Source organism: Dasypus novemcinctus, chromosome 21 (assembly GCF_030445035.2).
Source record: "Dasypus novemcinctus isolate mDasNov1 chromosome 21, mDasNov1.1.hap2, whole genome shotgun sequence".
NCBI classification, from domain to species: domain Eukaryota; kingdom Metazoa; phylum Chordata; class Mammalia; order Cingulata; family Dasypodidae; genus Dasypus; species Dasypus novemcinctus.
The window spans coordinates 69,074,131-69,092,296 of record NC_080693.1 but is presented as its reverse complement, the minus strand read 5'-3'; the positions used below and the strand labels follow the sequence as shown (position 1 = coordinate 69,092,296).

General features: G+C 41.7%; 1 protein-coding gene across 8 annotated transcripts in view; it reads left to right on the top strand.

Moving 5' to 3' along the window:
* TEX2 (testis expressed 2) overlaps positions 1-18,166 on the top strand; it is a 112,619-nt gene that overhangs the window by 62,961 nt on the left and 31,492 nt on the right. For all 8 annotated transcript variants that reach the window (XM_071210750.1, XM_071210747.1, XM_071210748.1 and 5 more), the window contains exons 3-5: positions 8,748-8,948; positions 10,400-10,739; positions 14,406-14,653. In XM_071210750.1, the coding sequence (XP_071066851.1) occupies positions 8,748-8,948; positions 10,400-10,739; positions 14,406-14,653 (789 nt within the window). The remainder of the gene's footprint in view (positions 1-8,747; positions 8,949-10,399; positions 10,740-14,405; positions 14,654-18,166) is intronic.

The window sequence follows — 18,166 nt, the reverse complement described above, 5'->3', positions numbered from 1 at the left end:
TTCTGTTTTTTTTTTTCTTTAGGAGGCACCGGGAACTGAACCCAGGACCTCACATATGGGAGATGGGCACTCAACTGCTTCAGCCACATCCTCTCCCCAGTGTTCCCATTTTAACAGTTATGGCCTCAGGAAAAAAACAAAGCTTGTCTGAATTGCTTTAGTGTGGATTGGGAGCATCTCTGAGTTTGTTTAGTTGAGCTTCTGAAATGTAGTAAGTTGCTAATTATATGCTATACCTCTTTATTCCTCCTCCCATGTCCTATAACAAAATGGAGTTGGAGAAATGTCTTACTTGGTAAAATAGTCTAGGTACTGAGCAGTGGACAGTTGAGCCCTAAATGGGGAATGGGGTGAAGGCCTTGGAGTTCTTACTCAGCTCTCATGAGCTGCTGTTAGACAACTTGGGTCTGGAAATTCCATGTACAGCTTAATCCTGGGGGTTGGCCAAGCCCTGGGCAAAAAACTGGTCAATTGATGGTATCAAAATGTGATTAGGGTTTGCATTGGGAAATTGCTTTCTGAGAGGGCAACCCGATTTTGGGTGAATAGGGGTACATTAGGGAGCAGAATCAGAAGAGACTTGAGGAGAGTCGTGCCTGGGCAACCTCTTGGTCTGAGTCTGTGGCTGATGTGGGCCAAGTAGAAGCCCCTGAGATTGCAAATTTTCCTATCAAAGCTTATAATGTTCTGGAAGTGGCCTTAGACAGGGGTCAGGAAACCTAGGCTCCAGTCAACACCTCTATCTCTGCTATAGATAAGTAACTAATTCAATTTCTGTACTAAAAAACTTTGTTTACTCTTAAGTAAGATTCTTTGTGGGGTTACTTACTTTCTTGCTCTATTTTGTGCAATTATAACTTGATTTTTCTTATTGAGAACAGTGACCAAGTCTTCAAAGTAATCTCTACAGCTCCTTGCACTTAATAGCATTTCAATAGAACCTTATTCTTTTGATTGTCTCCATATATGCTGCTCCATATATGCTGCTCCACTTTACTTATAGTCTGTGAAGGGCATGCCAGCTATCCTACACACTTTGAGCTTTATATACAGATTTTATTTCGCTCTCACAGCTACACTCTGAATTAGGTGTCCTTTTTGTAGTCAACCAGCAAACATTTGTTATAGCTATGAATGGCAGGCGTGATCCTTGCTGGTGTGGAGTTTGTAGCTCAGTTAAGTAAATGAAGCAGTTTAGAATACAGCAGGGGCTCTTAACCTTTTTTGTCCATGGACCCCTTTGCCAGTCAGGTGAAAACCACAGACCCCTTACTAAGTCCACACTATACTATTTTTGAATATAGCACACCCGCACCAGTGTGTCCCCACAAGAATAATGTTATTTTGCATTTCAATTCAAGCTCAGGGACCCCTGGTTAAGAACCCCTGCAATACAGTGATGCTAGAATTATTGAGTCTAGGTGTCAGGGAGCTTCCTGGGAGTGTCATCTTTGCCATGACCTGAGGGCTGACCGGGTATTAGCCAGACTGAGGGTGGGGCCGTGCCATGGAGGTGAGATTAGGAGCCTGGGCCTCAGGGTCCGTGGACTTGACGGTAGGCATATCACTAACCCCTCTCGCCTCGCTTTCCTCACTTGTAAAATCGCATGTTGACAGAAATAAAGGACATAATGTACCTGAGGTGCTTGGGTCATATGAAGAGCTTAAAGGCTAATTATTATTACAAATGTTGGTTAGTATTTTTAAAATCATGTGCTTAAGGTTTGTGCATTTTACTGTCTACAAAGTATACCTCAATGAAATACTGTAAGCATGGAAGACATTCATTCTGGCTTGAGCAAAGAGTATGGTGGAGGCCAGGGAGGCGTGAAGCTGGGGGGGAGCCATGCCAGACCCTTTTACAGGTGAGGTAGGCAGGAGTCTGAAGGATAAGTCTTGTCTGACTTGGGAGTGAACAAGTGTGGAGGAGACTGAATTTGAACCCAGGTCTGTCAGACTCCTAGCAATTCTGCTTATGTGTATGTGGCTTGGTTTCAGTGCATGTGTTTTGACCATCCGTCTTCTGTGCTAGCAAATATGATCAAGGGTAGGTTCTCACGTAAGCTCCCAAGTGATTGTTCACAGTAGATGTGCATGCAAGTCAAATCCTGATTTGTGGGTTGTATTTATTTGGGTTTTGGACTTTATCCTCTGGTAAATGTTTAACACAAAGGAAAGAAAATGATATGTAGGAAGAAGGAAATCTGAGGATAAAAGAGGCAGAGAAACCACAGGTGACTTTTTGTTTCCCTTAATCGGAATACAGCAGCCAGCGATTCTGAAAAGGTGGGTAGAGAGAGGGTCCAGCCAGCCCCAAACAGCAAGAAGGGAATTTGGAGCCTCTCCAGACCTACCCAAAGCAGGGCCTCCCCTGGATTCTGTTCTTAGGCCAGCAGTATATTCCCCTACCCCTTGACTGTCACTTCTGCCTCATGTAGTGGGACAAGTAAAAGGTTTTGTGTTTCATTACCAGGGTGGACCTGAAACTTCTCTCCTTCACATTCCCTTTCATCAAGTTGTTCTAGTATTTCTGGAATTTTGTGAGTAGTAGAGGGTGACCTGTATCTGTCAGAGCTATCAGCAAAGAAGGACACCGCATACTCATCTCAGAACTGTGGTCATGTCTGAGGGAACGGGCTGTAGCCAAGCAAGCTTTCTCTTGCGCCTGGCTCCTCTGCTAAGGTAGAAGCTCAGGCTGCTGGGTTGAGAGCCTGACTTCATGGCCAAAAAACCAAATCCCTGAGCTGATGTGGAGATGATTGCTCTTGTTAATCAGATGCAAAAATTTTACTAGGAGCAGTAACTCAGCCAGCAGTGTGTTAAATGGGTGCAGAATGTGGCTTATCACCTGCCTCTGTCTGTCCTGTGAACAGAAGAGCTAAGGCAGTGCTTGTACCCAACACACATACCTCTGGTTCTTACCTATTTTTCTAAATATAAAAATCAAAGGAATAGGCTAAAACTTAATGTAAATTTGTTCACAAATTGAGTATTTAATGTTTTTATAGAACTAAAAGAGCTTTAGAAAAACTTTAGTCTTTTACCTAGGTTACTTCTATGAATCCTGAGTTTTTAACATTGCATGGTATCCTTTTAAAAGGGTTTTGGTTTTCTGAAATAGAAGTAGCTTTATCTGGAGATGACTCAAATGATCTTACCTCATTTAATTATGCAAAGCATTTTGTAGAACGTAACACAGAACTTTCATGTATTGAGTCAGATGCCTGTTATCAGTAAGATAATAGGCATGTATTGGAGGGGTCAGCAAACAGAGAGAGGTATGATTTTCACCATTCTTCCCGAGCTAGTGACGTCTAGGTCTGAAAAACCAGAACCCAAGAATTTTAAAGTATAGTGGATCTGCGCTAATATCACAGGCACATGTTGCTGTTGAATACTTGGAATGTGGCTAGTACAAACAGATGTGAAATACCTATTAGGTTTTAAAAACTTAGTATGGAAAAAGAATGCAACATTGTTAATACTTTAATATTAATTACATGTTAAAATGATAGCATTTTTAATATATTGGGTTAAATACATTATAAAAATTAATTTCATCTGTTTTCTTTTTGTTTTTCTAATATGGCTGCTAGACAATTTAAAATTACATGTTTTCATGGCTTGCATTTGTGGCTCAAATTATATTTCTATTCGACAGTGGTACCCCAGACAAAAAGAAAGCAGTTGGAGAGAAACAATCTTTTTTTACTAAAATTTCCCTTATTCACAAATCAGATAATTAACCTGTCCAATCTCAAGAGTTTTTAAAGGGGAAAATCTCAAAGCTCACATTGTGTGCTATTTGTCAGAGACTGTCCTTCTGTTTGAGAATAACTTCATAATGTCTTTTTTCCCTTCAGCTGTTCTAAACTGGTAGTGACCAGTTGACAGTAATGCTGGGAATTTTGTCTGAATTCTGGCATAACATACTGCAGTACCATGTTAATTCTATTGGCTTAATCTCATATATCTAGAAACTAATGAAAATCCTTTTATATAGAGAGGTATCGTTGCAGTGATATTTGTCTTATATAAAACTGTGATTATCATAACTCATAACAGTAACAAAGAATTACTGGGGGAGGGAAGCGGACTTGGCCCAATGGATAGGGCATCCGCCTACCACATGGGAGGTCCACGGTTCAAACCCCGGGCCTCCTTGACCCGTGTGCAGCTGGCCATGCACAGTGCTGATGCGTGCAAAGAGTGCCGTGCCATACATGGGTGTCCCCCACATAGGGGAACACCACACAGGGGTGTCCCCCGCGTGCGGGAGCCCCACGCACAAGGAGTGCGCCCCGTAAGGAGAGCCGCCCAGTGTGAGGGAAGGTACAGCCTGCCCAGGGATGGCACCGCACACACGGAGAGCTGACACAGCAAGATGATGCAACAAAAAGAAGCACAGATTCCCGGTGCCACTGATAAGGATAAAAGCAGTCAGAGAAGAACACACAGCGAATGGACACAGAGAGCAGGCAACTGGGGGAGCAGGGGGGGAAGGGAAGGGGAGAGAAATAAATAAAAATAATAACAATAATAATAATAATTACTGAGCACCTTGGTAAGGTGTTGTTATGCAGGACCCATGATCTCACACATGCTCTGTACCCTCAGGTAGCCTCTGCTCTAGCCAGGTGATGTACCTCTCAGTGCAGTGACTCAAGAAGGGCATATGTGAGACTGTGTGGCCAACATGGCTTGTCAATGACATAGTGATAGCAAGGTGCTGTTTTTATGTAGTGGTCATTCCCTGACCCTAAGCAGTTCTCAAGCATCAGCCCCTCCTCCCTTCCATGGATTATCCTTGGTTTTAGTAGCAACACATACAGCCTGGCCTTCAGCACGGCTCTGAAGCAGCCCAGAAAAGTCCAATTTGCTTCAACTTCATTAATCTTGTTGCCTTTGAGAACTTTAGGCCTAGTAAACCTACTATGTATAAGAAAACATCTTGCAACCAAATTGGATAAAAAGAAAACAGTGCATCCTGTGTCAGGAGACCTTTAGGGAAAGTGTTTGTGTTTTAAAAGACAAATACATTTATAGAAAATGCCACACAACAACAGAATGCACATTCTTTTTAAGTGAACATTTACCAAGATAGACCATATTCTGGGCCATATAGCAAACTGGTTAACAAATTTAAAATAATTGAAATCATAGAAAGCATGTGACCATAAGGGAAGTAAACTAGAAGTCAGTAACAGATATCTGAAAAATTCTCAAATATTTGGAAATTAAACAACACATTTCTAAATAACCATGGGTCAAAGATAAAGTTATAAGGAAATTAGAAAATATTTTGAATTGAATGAATTTGAAAATACAGAATATCAAAACTTGAAACTAATGCAGTGCTTAAAAGGAAACTAATAGCATTTAATGCTTATATTTAAAAAGAAGAAAGGTTTGAGGGAAGTACAGATTACCAGTGGTGGGAGTGAAAAAGGCGATACCACTACAGACCTGAAAGACATTAAAAGGATAATAAAGAAATATTACAAACAGCATTATGCTCATAAATTAGATAGCTTAGATGAAAGATAAATTCCTTGAAAGACACAAACTACCAAAGCTTGCTCAAGAAGGAATGAATCAGTCCAACAGCAATTAAAGAAATTTAATTCATAGTTTAAAACCTTCCCTCAAAGAAAACGTCAGGCCCAGAGGGCTTCATTGGCAAATTCTACCAGTCATTTAAAGAAGAAATGATACTAATTCTACACAAATTCTTCCAGAAAATAAGAGACAAGGGAACACTTGCCAACTCATTTTATCATGCTAGCTAGCATTACACTGATACCAAAAAAATATTATAATAAAAGAAAACTACAGACCAATTTCCCTTGCGAACATAGAGGGACAAATGAACAAAATATTAGCAACTCAAATCCAGCAATGTATACGAAGGATAATAAGAAAAAAGTGGCATGCTGGTAAACTGGCTGTCCAGGGAAGAAATGAAACAAAAGCCCTGATTTTACTGTTCACTGATTTCCACGTGCGGAATCTGCTGTCACAAAGCTGATACCTGACAGCTTCAGCATGTCATAACCAATACATTGTTTATCCCAGGAATGTAATTCTGGTTCAACATTCAAAAGTCAATCAATATAATTGACCATAATAACAGATAAAGAAAAAGACAAAAAACTATGAACCAAAGAATATTCTTACTTCTACACCTAGTAAAAACAAATCCACTCAAACCGAGCCCTGACAGTACAGTCCACTTCAGCACCCATGGTAGTCTGCATTGCTTGTCCCGGCTTTACTTTCGTTGCTCTGATCATTGCTTTGTTCTACAACAACTAGATCACACCCTCTTCCCATGGCCACTGCTTACTCATTTGACATTTCTGAGTAAATGCTGTTCCTGGCCAGTGACTCATTGGGAGGAGAGAAAGATACCCCCTGCTTATGCAAAGAAGCATATTGAGGTATATAAAGCTCTATGACTGGCCCATAAACTTCACCTCCCCATACATACCATGACAAAGAGGTATGTTTCTCCCTTTTTATTTCCACATCATCCACTCAAGGTACTTTTTTTTAAACAGCTTTCTTGAGATATAATTCACATACCATGCAATTCACCCATTTAAAATGTATAATTCAATGGCTTTTATATATTCACAGATATGTGCAACTATCAGTACAGTTAATTTTAGAACATTTTCATTACCTCAGGAAAAAAAATCCCGTACCCTGTAGCTGTCCCCCCATTCCACTTCTCCAATCCCCCATCCTCTCCGCCAACCCTAAGCAACCACTATTCTACTTTCTGTTTCTGTAGACGTCCCTATTTTGGACTTTCATTTGAATAGAATTGTGTAATATATGAAAGCATAATGTTTTCAAAGTTCATCCAAATTGTAGTTTGTTTCGGAACTTCATTCCTTTTTTTTGGCTGAATAATATTCCACTGTGTGGACATATACATTTCGTTTGTCCATTCATCTACTGGTGGACATTGGATTGTTTCCACCTTTTGGCTATTATGAATAATGTTGCTATAATCATTTGTGCTCAAGTGTTTGTGTGGACATGTGTTCTCATTTCTCTAAGGTATATACCTAGCAGTGGGATTGTCAGGTTATGTGGTAAATCTTTAATCATTTGAGGAATAGCCAGAGTCTTTTCCAAAGTGCAGCACCATTTCACATTTCCACCAGCAGTGTATTAGAGTCCTGATTTTCTCCACAGCCTCACCAGCATTTGTTATCTAACTTTTTGTTCTAGCCTTCCTAGTGGGTAGGGTGCTCTTTTTTTGCCAAGTTTTCTCTTTTATGGTTATTCTTGAAGGGTCTTAAGATGGCGGCATGAAGACCTAAGTATTCTCTTTTGTTTGGGGAGCATCCTGGGTCGAGAGTTCTGTCCTTTTGATCTTTGTATCAACTCCTGACACACTACTTGGCATGTAGAGAGATTCAGTATATGTTTGGATGAATGAATAAGAGAGAATTCTGAGGATTTTTCATTTTCAGGAGCTAACAAGTCAAAACTTTTGTGTAAGACTCAAATATTCACCATGGAAATGACTATTCTTTGAAAAGAATGACCATCACAACTCTAGTGTAGTGATATTTAGTACCTCTCTGCTTACTACAGAGACATTAATAAGAATGTGGAAGGTGGGGAAAAATTAATTAAAATTGCCTAAACTGAAATCTGGGCCACCCATATCTTCAGAAAAAGTACTTTGGGGCAGGCAGAGTGTTAAATGATGAATGTTTATTACAACTATGAGATTAGCTTCAGCATAATTTTATGGTGTGTCAGTCTTCTCTGTATTATCTGTACACTTCAATATGTTCTTCTTAAAAATCAGTGTAGGGAAATGGATGTAGCTCAGTGGATGAGCACCTTCTTCCCATGTACAAGATCCCAGGTTCAGTCCCCTGTGCCTCCTTTAAAAAAAATTTTTTTTAATTAAAGAAAAAAAAAAAAAAACAGAAAAAGAAAAGTCAGTATACAACTACATTTTGATCAGTTATTGGGGAAGAAGACCTGGAAAATAATTGTACTCATTTAAGTTATAGCTCTTAGAATTTTGATATATTGTTGATCATATCTATGGTTTACTTAATGCCCAAATTTTGAGCATCTCCTTGGCTCTAATTTCAGTGAGGTTGTGCTGAGATAGAATTGTAGTGTTCACAGTCCTGGAATGATTAAGTAAGTTAAGATGGTCTGTGAAATGTCAAGGCAGGTTTTCAGGTGGTCTGAGAAGAGGGCATGTTTCACCAGTTAAGAAGGCCAACCTGGCTAGGGTTAGACACTCAACCCAGAGGAGACCAGCAGAGAGACTTGGTCTAGTTATGGAAACAAAACTTGTGAGTTTCCTGATTTGTTTGTCAGGTTTGAAGAAAGAAAGCAAAGAACCTTTTATTGAGAATAGTGGACATTGACATTCTACCCCAAAATCCAGATTTTGTTATCAAAAGCATATCAGGGGGAGCAGATGTAGCTCAGTGGTTGAGTGCCTGCTTCCCACGTACGAGTTGTGGGTTCAATCCCCGGTACCTCCTTAAAAAGCTAATAAATTAATTAAGTTTGTTTTAAAAAGCATATTAAATTACTCAAGCTATATACTTGTCTCATCAGTCTGTAGTCATCAGTAAACTGATACCTGCTTATAGCCAGATCTTATTTTGTTGTCCCAAACATCACAGCATTCCTCATTTTCCCAATGAATCAGATTTGCAGTTATTCTGATTTTACTAATGGAAGTTTTTCTCCATTAGGGATGGATGAATGAGATTTACAGCTATGATCCAGAAACTTACCACGCGACTCAGACACATTCGGTCTTTGTTCGACTTGAGGGTGGGACCTTAAGACTTTCAAAGCCCAATAAAAATATATCCAGGAGGGCGAGCTACAATGAAACAAAGCCAGAGGTCACCTACATCAGCCAGAAAATCTACGACCTCTCAGATAGCAAGGTGAGTTGGGTAATTTTGGAAGGAAATGCATTTGGAATTTTTGTTCCTTTAGTATATCCTCATACACATACACACTTTTTTTTTTTTAAGCTTTAGTATAAATAAATGCACTCCCAGGTGAGGCCCACACTGCCGGTTCACGGACCTCACTTGAGGAATAGGGGCACCACGTGCTTTTCTGAATGAGTTAATTTTTAATTTTTTTCAGACAAACAAAAAGCTGTGTGTGGTGGTGCTAGGGTAACAACTACAGAAAGCGCTGTAAATATGAAAATTATGAGCATGTAAAATAATTAGATTTTGATAAAAGTACTGTACACTTCTGTTTTTGTAAGAAGTGTAAATTATTTGTTATTCCACAAAGCTCTGAGCTCTCTATTCTTCTTATACCCATCTGAATGATCTTTAAGTTTCTCCCAAATGACAAAACTATTTAAAATCATTTTTGTGTAAATTTATTCTTAAACTCGAGGTTAATAAACTTGAGCTTCCTGTCTTTTTTGACACAGGGTTATTCAACTCAGCTGATATCCAAACTCAGTTGTTGATAGTCAGCTAAACAATTATTGCGCTGTTACCTGAAAATTGTAGATATTTGTAGCTCTTGCAAAATTCTTAAACATTTGCTTTCTGGAATAATTTTGAAGAATAAGAAGTTGTTTCTTTTTTTATTATTATTGTCTCTCTTTTTAAGGTACATAGATCACAAAAAATGTTACATTAAAAGATATAAGAGGTTCCCACATACCCCACATCCCACCCCATCCTCCTCCCACATCAACAACCTCTTTCATCATTGTAGCGTATTCACTGCATTTGGTAAATTCATTTTGGAGCACTGCTGCACCACATAGATTATAGTTTACATTGTATCTTACACTCTCCCCCAGTACATTCAGTGGGTTATGGCAGGATATATAATGTCCAGCATCTATTCCTGCAATATCATTTGGGACAACTCCAAGTCCCGAAAATGCCCCTACATCTCATCTCTTCTTCCCTCTCCCTGCCCTCAGCAAGTACTGTGGCCACTTTCTCCAGATCAATGCTACAGTTTATTCCATTACTAGTCACAATAGTTCTATAGTAGAATACCAGTCAGTTCACTCTAATCCATATTTTATTCCTCCATCCTGTGGACCCTGGGTTGGTGATGTCCACTCCACCTCTATATCGAGAGGGGGCTTAGATCCCACATGGTTGATGGATGTGATTCTTCTGCTTGGAGCTGTAGGCACTCTCGGTTCCCAGGTGTGGGGTTGACCATCTTCACCTCCTTGTTAGCCAACACTACACTGGTTTCTTTATAGGCATGTTATAGGCGGGTAATAATGATTATTTGACATTCATCATTTTAGTAAAAAATATAAAATTCACATGTGTGGTATGCATAATATTAATGTACAATGTAGCCAGTCCTTTATTTATTGTGTAAATCCCTTTCTCTGTAGATTTATCTTGTACCTAAAAGTTTGGCTCGAAAACGAATCTGGAATAAGAAGTATCCCATTTGTATAGAGCTTGGTCGACAAGATGATTTTATGTCTAAGACCCAGACTGATAAGGAAACTTCTGAAGAGAAACCATCAGCTGAGAGAGAGCTGGGAAGCGAGGACTCTAAGAAGCCACCCCATTCTCAAGAGGGAACAAGATCTGGCCAGAGAGACCAGATACTGTATCTCTTTGGGAGAACTGGCCGAGAAAAGGAGGAGTGGTTTAGCAGATTTATTCTGGCATCTAAACTGAAGTCAGAAATCAAGAAGCCACCTGGTGTCTCTGGAAATAAAGCAGGTATTGACATGTGTGCTAAATGCTTATGTATTTTTAGAGGGTCTGTGGAGGCAGTTGAGACAGATTCCCAGGTAGGAAGAAAGGAAGACTCTGATCTCTCAATTGATCAGAGTCTGCCACCTAAGGTGTGTTCTCATGAGTCATTTACCTTTGCTTCAACCCTCTGTACCAAATCATTTAATGATTTATGTTTGTTAATCTTTGCTAGTTCCTTAGGATTATATTTTATCTTTCTGAGAGAAGAAGCAACAGGAGAGCCGTAATTCTAAGAAGGCAGGGGAGTCAGGAAGATACTTCAGTCTGGTGCTCTTGAGCTCCTGACCCTCGACTTGTCCTCCACGCCTGAGATTGCCAGAGAAATGCAGAATCCCCTGCATCCTGGCTCACTGCCTTCAGATCGGTAACTGTGCAGCACCCACTCAGCTCTGACTGGGCAGGGGACTGTAAGAGACAGAAAAACATGGCAAAGCAGCAGCACCCCTGCCCTTCAGGTGCAGTGCTTGTTAGACAAAACTGACCCATATGAGTCAGATGTTAGACAGCAAAGTACTATGCTAAGATGAGCTTGGTGCAGCCAGTAGTTGTTGTGGGAGATCAGAGGAGGACAAGATCAATGTGGGTGTTATTAGGGAAAGCTCTGCTGGGTGGAGAGTGACTAGGATTGAGCCACTCTAGGCATATGGAGGCTTCCCCAGATCTAGAGGCCTCATGCTGATACTAGAGTTGTGTGGGTCACACAAGTCTCAAGGTGGCACCACATTGCTCTGGTTTCTTCCCTTGGAAGATATGCTCACCTGGAGACGTTTGCTGACCTACCGTGCTGTCAGGCTTCAACACTGGCTTCCATCCCCATCCCAAAGCTGAGATCTGAAAAGTCCTTTGGAAATGCCTAAAACGATGAATAGGGAGATTCCTGGATAAAAGAAAATTCAAGTAGTTGAGAACTCCAGCCTTTACTTAACTCCTAGGTCTAAACCTGCACTGTCCAAGGGAGTGGATATAGCTCAGTGGTTGAGCACCTGCTTTGCATGTACAAGGGCCCAGGTTCAATCTCCAGTACTTCCTAAAAAAAAAAACTAAACCTGCACTGTCCAATGTGGTACCCACTAAATACCTGGGGCTGTTGAGCATTGGAAATGTGACCAGTGCATATCTGAGTATAAAATGTATACCATATTTCAAAGTCTTAGTAACAATAAAAGAACATAAAATATCTCTTTTTTTATACTGGTTGCATGTTGAAATAATATTTTGGGTATATTGGACTAAATAAAATATATTCAAATTAATTTCATCTTGAGGGTTTTTGGTTTTTTGGTTTTATTTTTACTTTTGCAATGTGGTGACCAGAAAATTAAAATTGCATATGTGACTCTATATTTCTACTGGACTGTGCCAGTCTAGGCATTTGATTATTTCAGTTAGTTTGTGTTTTTGGAAATCCTGCCAAAAGTTCCCAGACTTTTACCCACTGCCCAGCAAACCTGATGGTAAGAGTCAGAGATGTGAGGAAACCTTCAGTGTACTTACTTGAACTAAAACCAAACTAGGCTGCTCTCTCACACTACTAATATGTAGATATCCCGGGTTGCTGTGAAAAGCTATGAATTGAGATATTAGTGGTGAGTTTAAGCCAACAAAAGTGTGTTCACACTGGTAGCAAAGAGAATTTGGTGAGGGCTGTGTTTGTCATTCTTCAGAACCATCTCTGAGCCAGTGATGAGCGTAGGGGGCTTATCGCCAGCCTTGAAGGTGTGACAGCTACTGGTTCTCCCAAGTCCACGTACCTTCTGTTGGTACCAAAAAGGTAGAAGTCCTCCTGCTTGACATCCTGGCCCCATCCTCTCCCTCAGGGGTGCTACCACTGAATAGTAGATTTTAGCGCTTCTCAAAAATGACTTTTTAAAGGGCTCTTATTAAAATGAAGGTTCTGATTAAGAAGGTCTGGGCTGGACTAAGGGTCTGCATCTTTACCAGGTGATGCCCATGCTGCAGATTGGGGAACAGTTCTGCAAAGAGCAGGGGCCTGGTGGGCGTGGGGAAGCTGTGTGGTCACTTAGCAGAATTCTCGGGTGATCTCTGCACAGGAACGTTCTCCACATGATCAAGGGCATCATCCATGAGATCCACAGAGCAGTGGTGACCCCTGTGCTTCCTTCCCTGCAAGGGAGACCTGACAGCAGCGTGACGAGGCTGTTCTGTGGGCAGTGAGCACCAGCCAAGCCGCATATTGTAGCAAAGTGGTTTCTTTTCTTCCCGTCTCTGTATTGGCTCAAGTGTGAACAGATAACCTTGATTTGAAGTATTGGTGTTATGCTTCCCTGTTTATCTATTTAAAAAAAGCAACTTGTCACTAAACTCTATACTTTATTTGCTTTTCCACTAATGTCCTTTTTCTATTCCAGAATCCAATCCATGATATACTTGGCATTTAGTTGTCATCTGTTTTTAAATGTTTTGATATAGCTTCTATACCAACATTTTTAAAAAATGCTAAATATATTAAAATGATAAGAGGGTAATAAAGGATAATAAAATTTATTTCTATAGTTACACATTTTGAAATCTGAACTACTTAAATGCTGGAAATGTATCTATCTAAAATTTAAATTAAGAAATGTTTTGCACAGTCCTTTGTTAGGCTCTAGGAATTTGTAGACTGTTTGGCTGGAGTCTCTCAAAATTAAATGATTTGATTTGACTTTTAACCATTCTGTCTTTCACTTTGCACTACCCATACTTAAAACCCCTCTTTTTCTACAGGGTAAAATATCAATTCCAGTATTTGTTTTTGAGGTGCTTTGCATTCTGCTCACAGCCAGTTTCTCCTCCTCATTTCCTGAACCTCTGCCTCCAGTACTTTGCTTGGAACTTCCCTGAATTGCTCACTGTTCTCAAAGCATTCTGTGTTCTGTCATTACTTTTTACATATGCTGTTCCCTCTATCTGGAATGCTTTTTCTCTACCTGGGCAGAAAAATGCCAGCTCTTCCTTTACAGTACAGCCCAGATGTCAGTGCCTGTGAAAGTCTACCTCTAAACTCTCTGGGGCAGAGTTAGTTGCCTTATTTCTTCCCTGAAGTCCTTTAAATGTCTTCAGTTACAGTACTTATTATACTTATTATACTTATAGTGATTTATGTGCCAAGGTGTCTGAGTTCAAGGGCAGAGAGTGTGTCTTCTTCTTCTTTTTAGCATGGAATTGGCCCAGAGAAAGGGTTTGATAAATAATTTGCTGAATGAAAGATGGAGTGTTTGGAATTGCCATGAGCTATGGACCAACAATTTTAAACTTTCTCCCCACTTGCCATTTGCCCCTGAAAGCATTCACAGATCTGCCAACTACTTGGGATCTGTCAGTCCTATATTTAACCCTAAAAGTTCACCAGAAAAAGGTCCCTACCAAATGTATTTCCTTGTTCCCATTACTCTGAATTGTTTTGGAGATAAATAAAACACTATTCCAAAAAAATTATCTATCATTAGAACAGAGGGTGTTTTAGAGAGTGGGAAAATAGCCGTATAAAGGTCTCTAAAACAGTCATTTGATAGTATTTTAGCTGCTTTTTAGCTTACCCCAGTGCAGTGTGTTCTCCTGAGTTCTGTTTACGTGGCAGTCATTTTCTTCATTTGTATTAATAGCCCTCATCTCATGTCTTTGTCTCAGGGGTTTTGCCCCCACACAGCAGACACAGCAGCCCCTCTGGACACCTGACCCACAGCCGTAGCAGCAGCAAAGGCAGTATGGAGGAGGTTATGTCCCAGCCGAAGCAGAAGGAGTTGGCAGGCAGTGTGCGGCAGAAGATGCTTCTGGACTACAGCGTGTACATGGCCAGGTGTGTCCCCCAAGAAACCCGAAGTCCCCAGAAAAGCCCAGTGCAGAGCGCAGAGAGCAGCCCCACGACTGGGAAAAAGGTAAAGCTAGCTGCCTGTGTCGCAGCTTTTCTGCTTTTCTACTCTAATTCATTTTTCTGTACGTGTGCTCTTTGAGTGCCTGTTCTGTGCCAGACCCTTTCTAGGCACTGGAAACACAGCAATAAGACAGTCAAGGGCTCTGCCCTTAGGGAGCTTGTACTCTGGTCAGGGAGCCAGCAAGAAGCAGACTTTTTCATGGTAAGGATTAAAATTAAGCTGAATAAGGGAGGATGGAAAGTGACTCGACAGCTGTTTTAGATGGGTGGTCAGCAAGGGCCTCTTTGGGGCGGAAGCATGACTGAAGTGAGGAAGGAGCCATGGTGGTATGGGTGGGGACCAGCAAGTGCAGAGACCCTGTGGCAGGAATGTGGCCGAGTGTTCAAAGGACAGCAGTGAGGCAGTGTGGCCAGACAGCATGAGCAAGGGAGAGGGGAGGTAGGGCTGGCAGGGTCTTGTCTAGTCAGGTTCCAAGGGTGATGGGAAACCTGGGAGGGTTTTGAGCAGGGAGTGGCATTGATCTAAGTTTTAACAGATAAGTGATTCATTGACAGTAGGAGGACAGTGTTGGTGGGAGGTGATCATTGCAGTTGAGGATGGGGCTGAGATTAAAGCGTAGCAGCAGTGGGGAGCAGTGACTGGGTTTGGGGTATGTGCTGAAGGTGGAGCTGGCAGCATTTGCTGATGGATGAGAGGTGGGTTGTGGTTGATGAGAGGAGTTAAAGATGACTCCTAGAGTTTTGACCTGAACAACTGGGTGATGAGTAGGGAAGTTTCACAAAATCCTTAGTAATGCAAGTCTGATTCCTCAATAACCATTGTATTCCCAAGTTCTCAGACTTCTCATCTGTATCCAGTGCTTTTGAAGACATATCATGAGCATCATTAAGCTGGATATTAACTCAATATCAAATATGATAAGATAAATAATACAAGTTATCGTATGCCAAACTCTGTTAGGCCCTTTAATATATTTACTCCAGACTTTTTAGCAGTCGTGGGAACTAGATGGTATCCTTTCCATTTTGTTAATAGAGAAACTGAGACTCAGAGAAGTGCAATAACTTAATAACATAGCTGCTAAGTGATGGAGTGTGCAAGACCCCCGAGACCCTGGTCTTGCCGTGACTGCCATTCCTCCACTGTGCACTTACATGCTGAGACCCAGCTTGTGGGACATGAAGCTGGTTTTTCATGTTCAAGTGCTAACAAAAGAGTTTGACCTTTTATCATGTCAGTATTTCTGTTCTTAATGGGAGGCATCTGATTCCTTTCTTCTTTGTGCCTTTAGCTGGTCATTGGTCTTTATTCATTCCACTGATCCTCTTCAGTGTGGAAGAGGCCTGAATCACTCAGCCAACCTACTCTAACTCACCAGAGCTGGAAAAGACCACATGCCTTTGCTGGCCTCTGGCCCCTGCCTCCACTAAGTTACCAGCTAGCATGGGAAGTAGAACTCCCTGTAGGCTGGGGTGGGATGATAGAAAACCATCCCAGAAATGTTCTGTTTATCACTCATGAAGCCTCTCCTCTCTCCCGTACCCTGCAAATTCCCTTTCTCCCGGGGCTCTCAGTGGTCTGGACTCTCATTAGATTCAGGAAAACCAGGAGGGGAACTGAACACTGACATAAGAAGATAATCTATTAGGATATTTGCTTTTTAAAAGAAATTAAAAACAAAACACTTTTTTAGAACATTAAGTGTCCTCAGTATGTGTTACATGTGTTGCTTGTAGTATGTGACTGCAGTGTAATTGGTGGAGGGTTGGGAGCGCTATACCCCAGCCCAGCATTGCTGCCAGCGAGGGCTGTTCTCTAAGGCAAACCACCCTTCCAAAGGCTTTGCTCTTACCCTCTAAGCACCAGAACATTCTCTTTTCTAAGTCCATTGAAAATCTTTTAAAACCACATGACACTTCTGCCCCCCTTGGGCAGAGTAGACATGGATGATTTAATCTTTTCTTGATAATGTACTTGGTAGAATACATGGGATTCAGGCCTGTGCCAGGGCTGCGAGGTGGCTGGAAGGTCTTTCAGGTGCCCTAGCCTGCCACACAGCCTTTCGCCTTGCTTGTCAGCTAGCTGCTACCAGTGGGTGTCCTAGTTAGCTTTTCCTTGAGCACTTCTTCCCACTCTCACCCTTTTTAATTTAATGATTCTAATATGCCATGGGCTAGGAAACCAGAAAGCCTGAATCATGTGTAAATGGAAGTGACTGTCTTTGAAATAGGCCTTTGAAGAAAGTGCATGAGCTTTAGTGCTGGGCTCTTGCATCCACTTGGCCTCCCTGAAGCATGTCTGGACTGTGTCCTGGCTCTCAGGGGTGGTGTAGTGGTGGAGACAGTCTTGAGTAAGGTAGGTGTTCATTCCAGTTATCTAAAGCTGTGTAACATGAGTAAGGTAGGTGTTCATTCCGTTATCTAAAGCTGTGTAACAACCTCAAAAGTAGAGAGGTTGGGGAAATGGATGTGGCTCAAGCAATTGAGCCCCCACCTACCACACGGGAGGTCCCAGGTTCAGTTCCCGCTGCCTCCTAAAGAAGATGAGCAAGGCAGCAATGTGATAGGATGGCACAGCTAGCTGACACAACAAGAGACACAACAAAGCAGGGAGCGGGGGTGGCTCAAACAATTAGGTGCTTCCCTCCTTTGTAGGAGGTTCCAAGTTTGGTTTCCAGTGCCTTCTAAAAAAGGAAGACTAACACTCAGCAAACAGTGAGCCCGAACGATGAGGGGATGGGGAGAAATCAATAAATAAATCTTAAAAATAAAAAGTAGAGAGGCTGGACCGGGAGCTGGAGGATCTGCTTCCAAGAGGGCTTATTCACATGCCTGACGGTAGATGCTGACTGATGGCTGGGAGCAAGATTGGGCCTGAGGACTGGGGGCCTCAGTTCCTCTCCATGTGGCCTGGATTTCCTTCATCATGGTAACTGGGTTCCAAGGCAAGCACTAATGGACAAAAAGCCAGGCAGACACTGTATTGCCTTTTTTTTTTTTCTTTTTAAGATTTATTTATTTCTCTCCCCTCCCCCGCCATTGTCTGCACTCTCTGTCCATTTGCTGTGTGTTCTTCTGCATCTGCTTGTATTATCTGGTGGCACTGGGAAACCGCATCTCTTTTTTCTTGTGTCATCTTGCTGCATCAGTTCTCCATGTGTGCGATGCCACTCCTGGGCAGGCTATGCTTTTTTCACATAGGGTGGCTCTCCTTGCAAGGGTGCTCTCCTTGCATGTGGGGCACCCCTAGTGGGGGCGCCCCTGCATAGCACAGCACTCTTTGCACACAGCAGCACTGCGTGTGGGCCAGCTTACCACACAGGTTAGGAGGTTAGGAGGGATCAAACTCTGGACCTGCCATTTGGTAGACGGACGCTCTGTCAGTTGAGCCACGTCCACTTCCCTGTACTGCCTTTTATCATAGTGTCACTTCCACCACACTCTCTTAGTAAAAACAGTCACAAAAACCTGCCCAGATTCAAGGAGAGGGGCATAGATTCCACCTCTTGCCGAGATC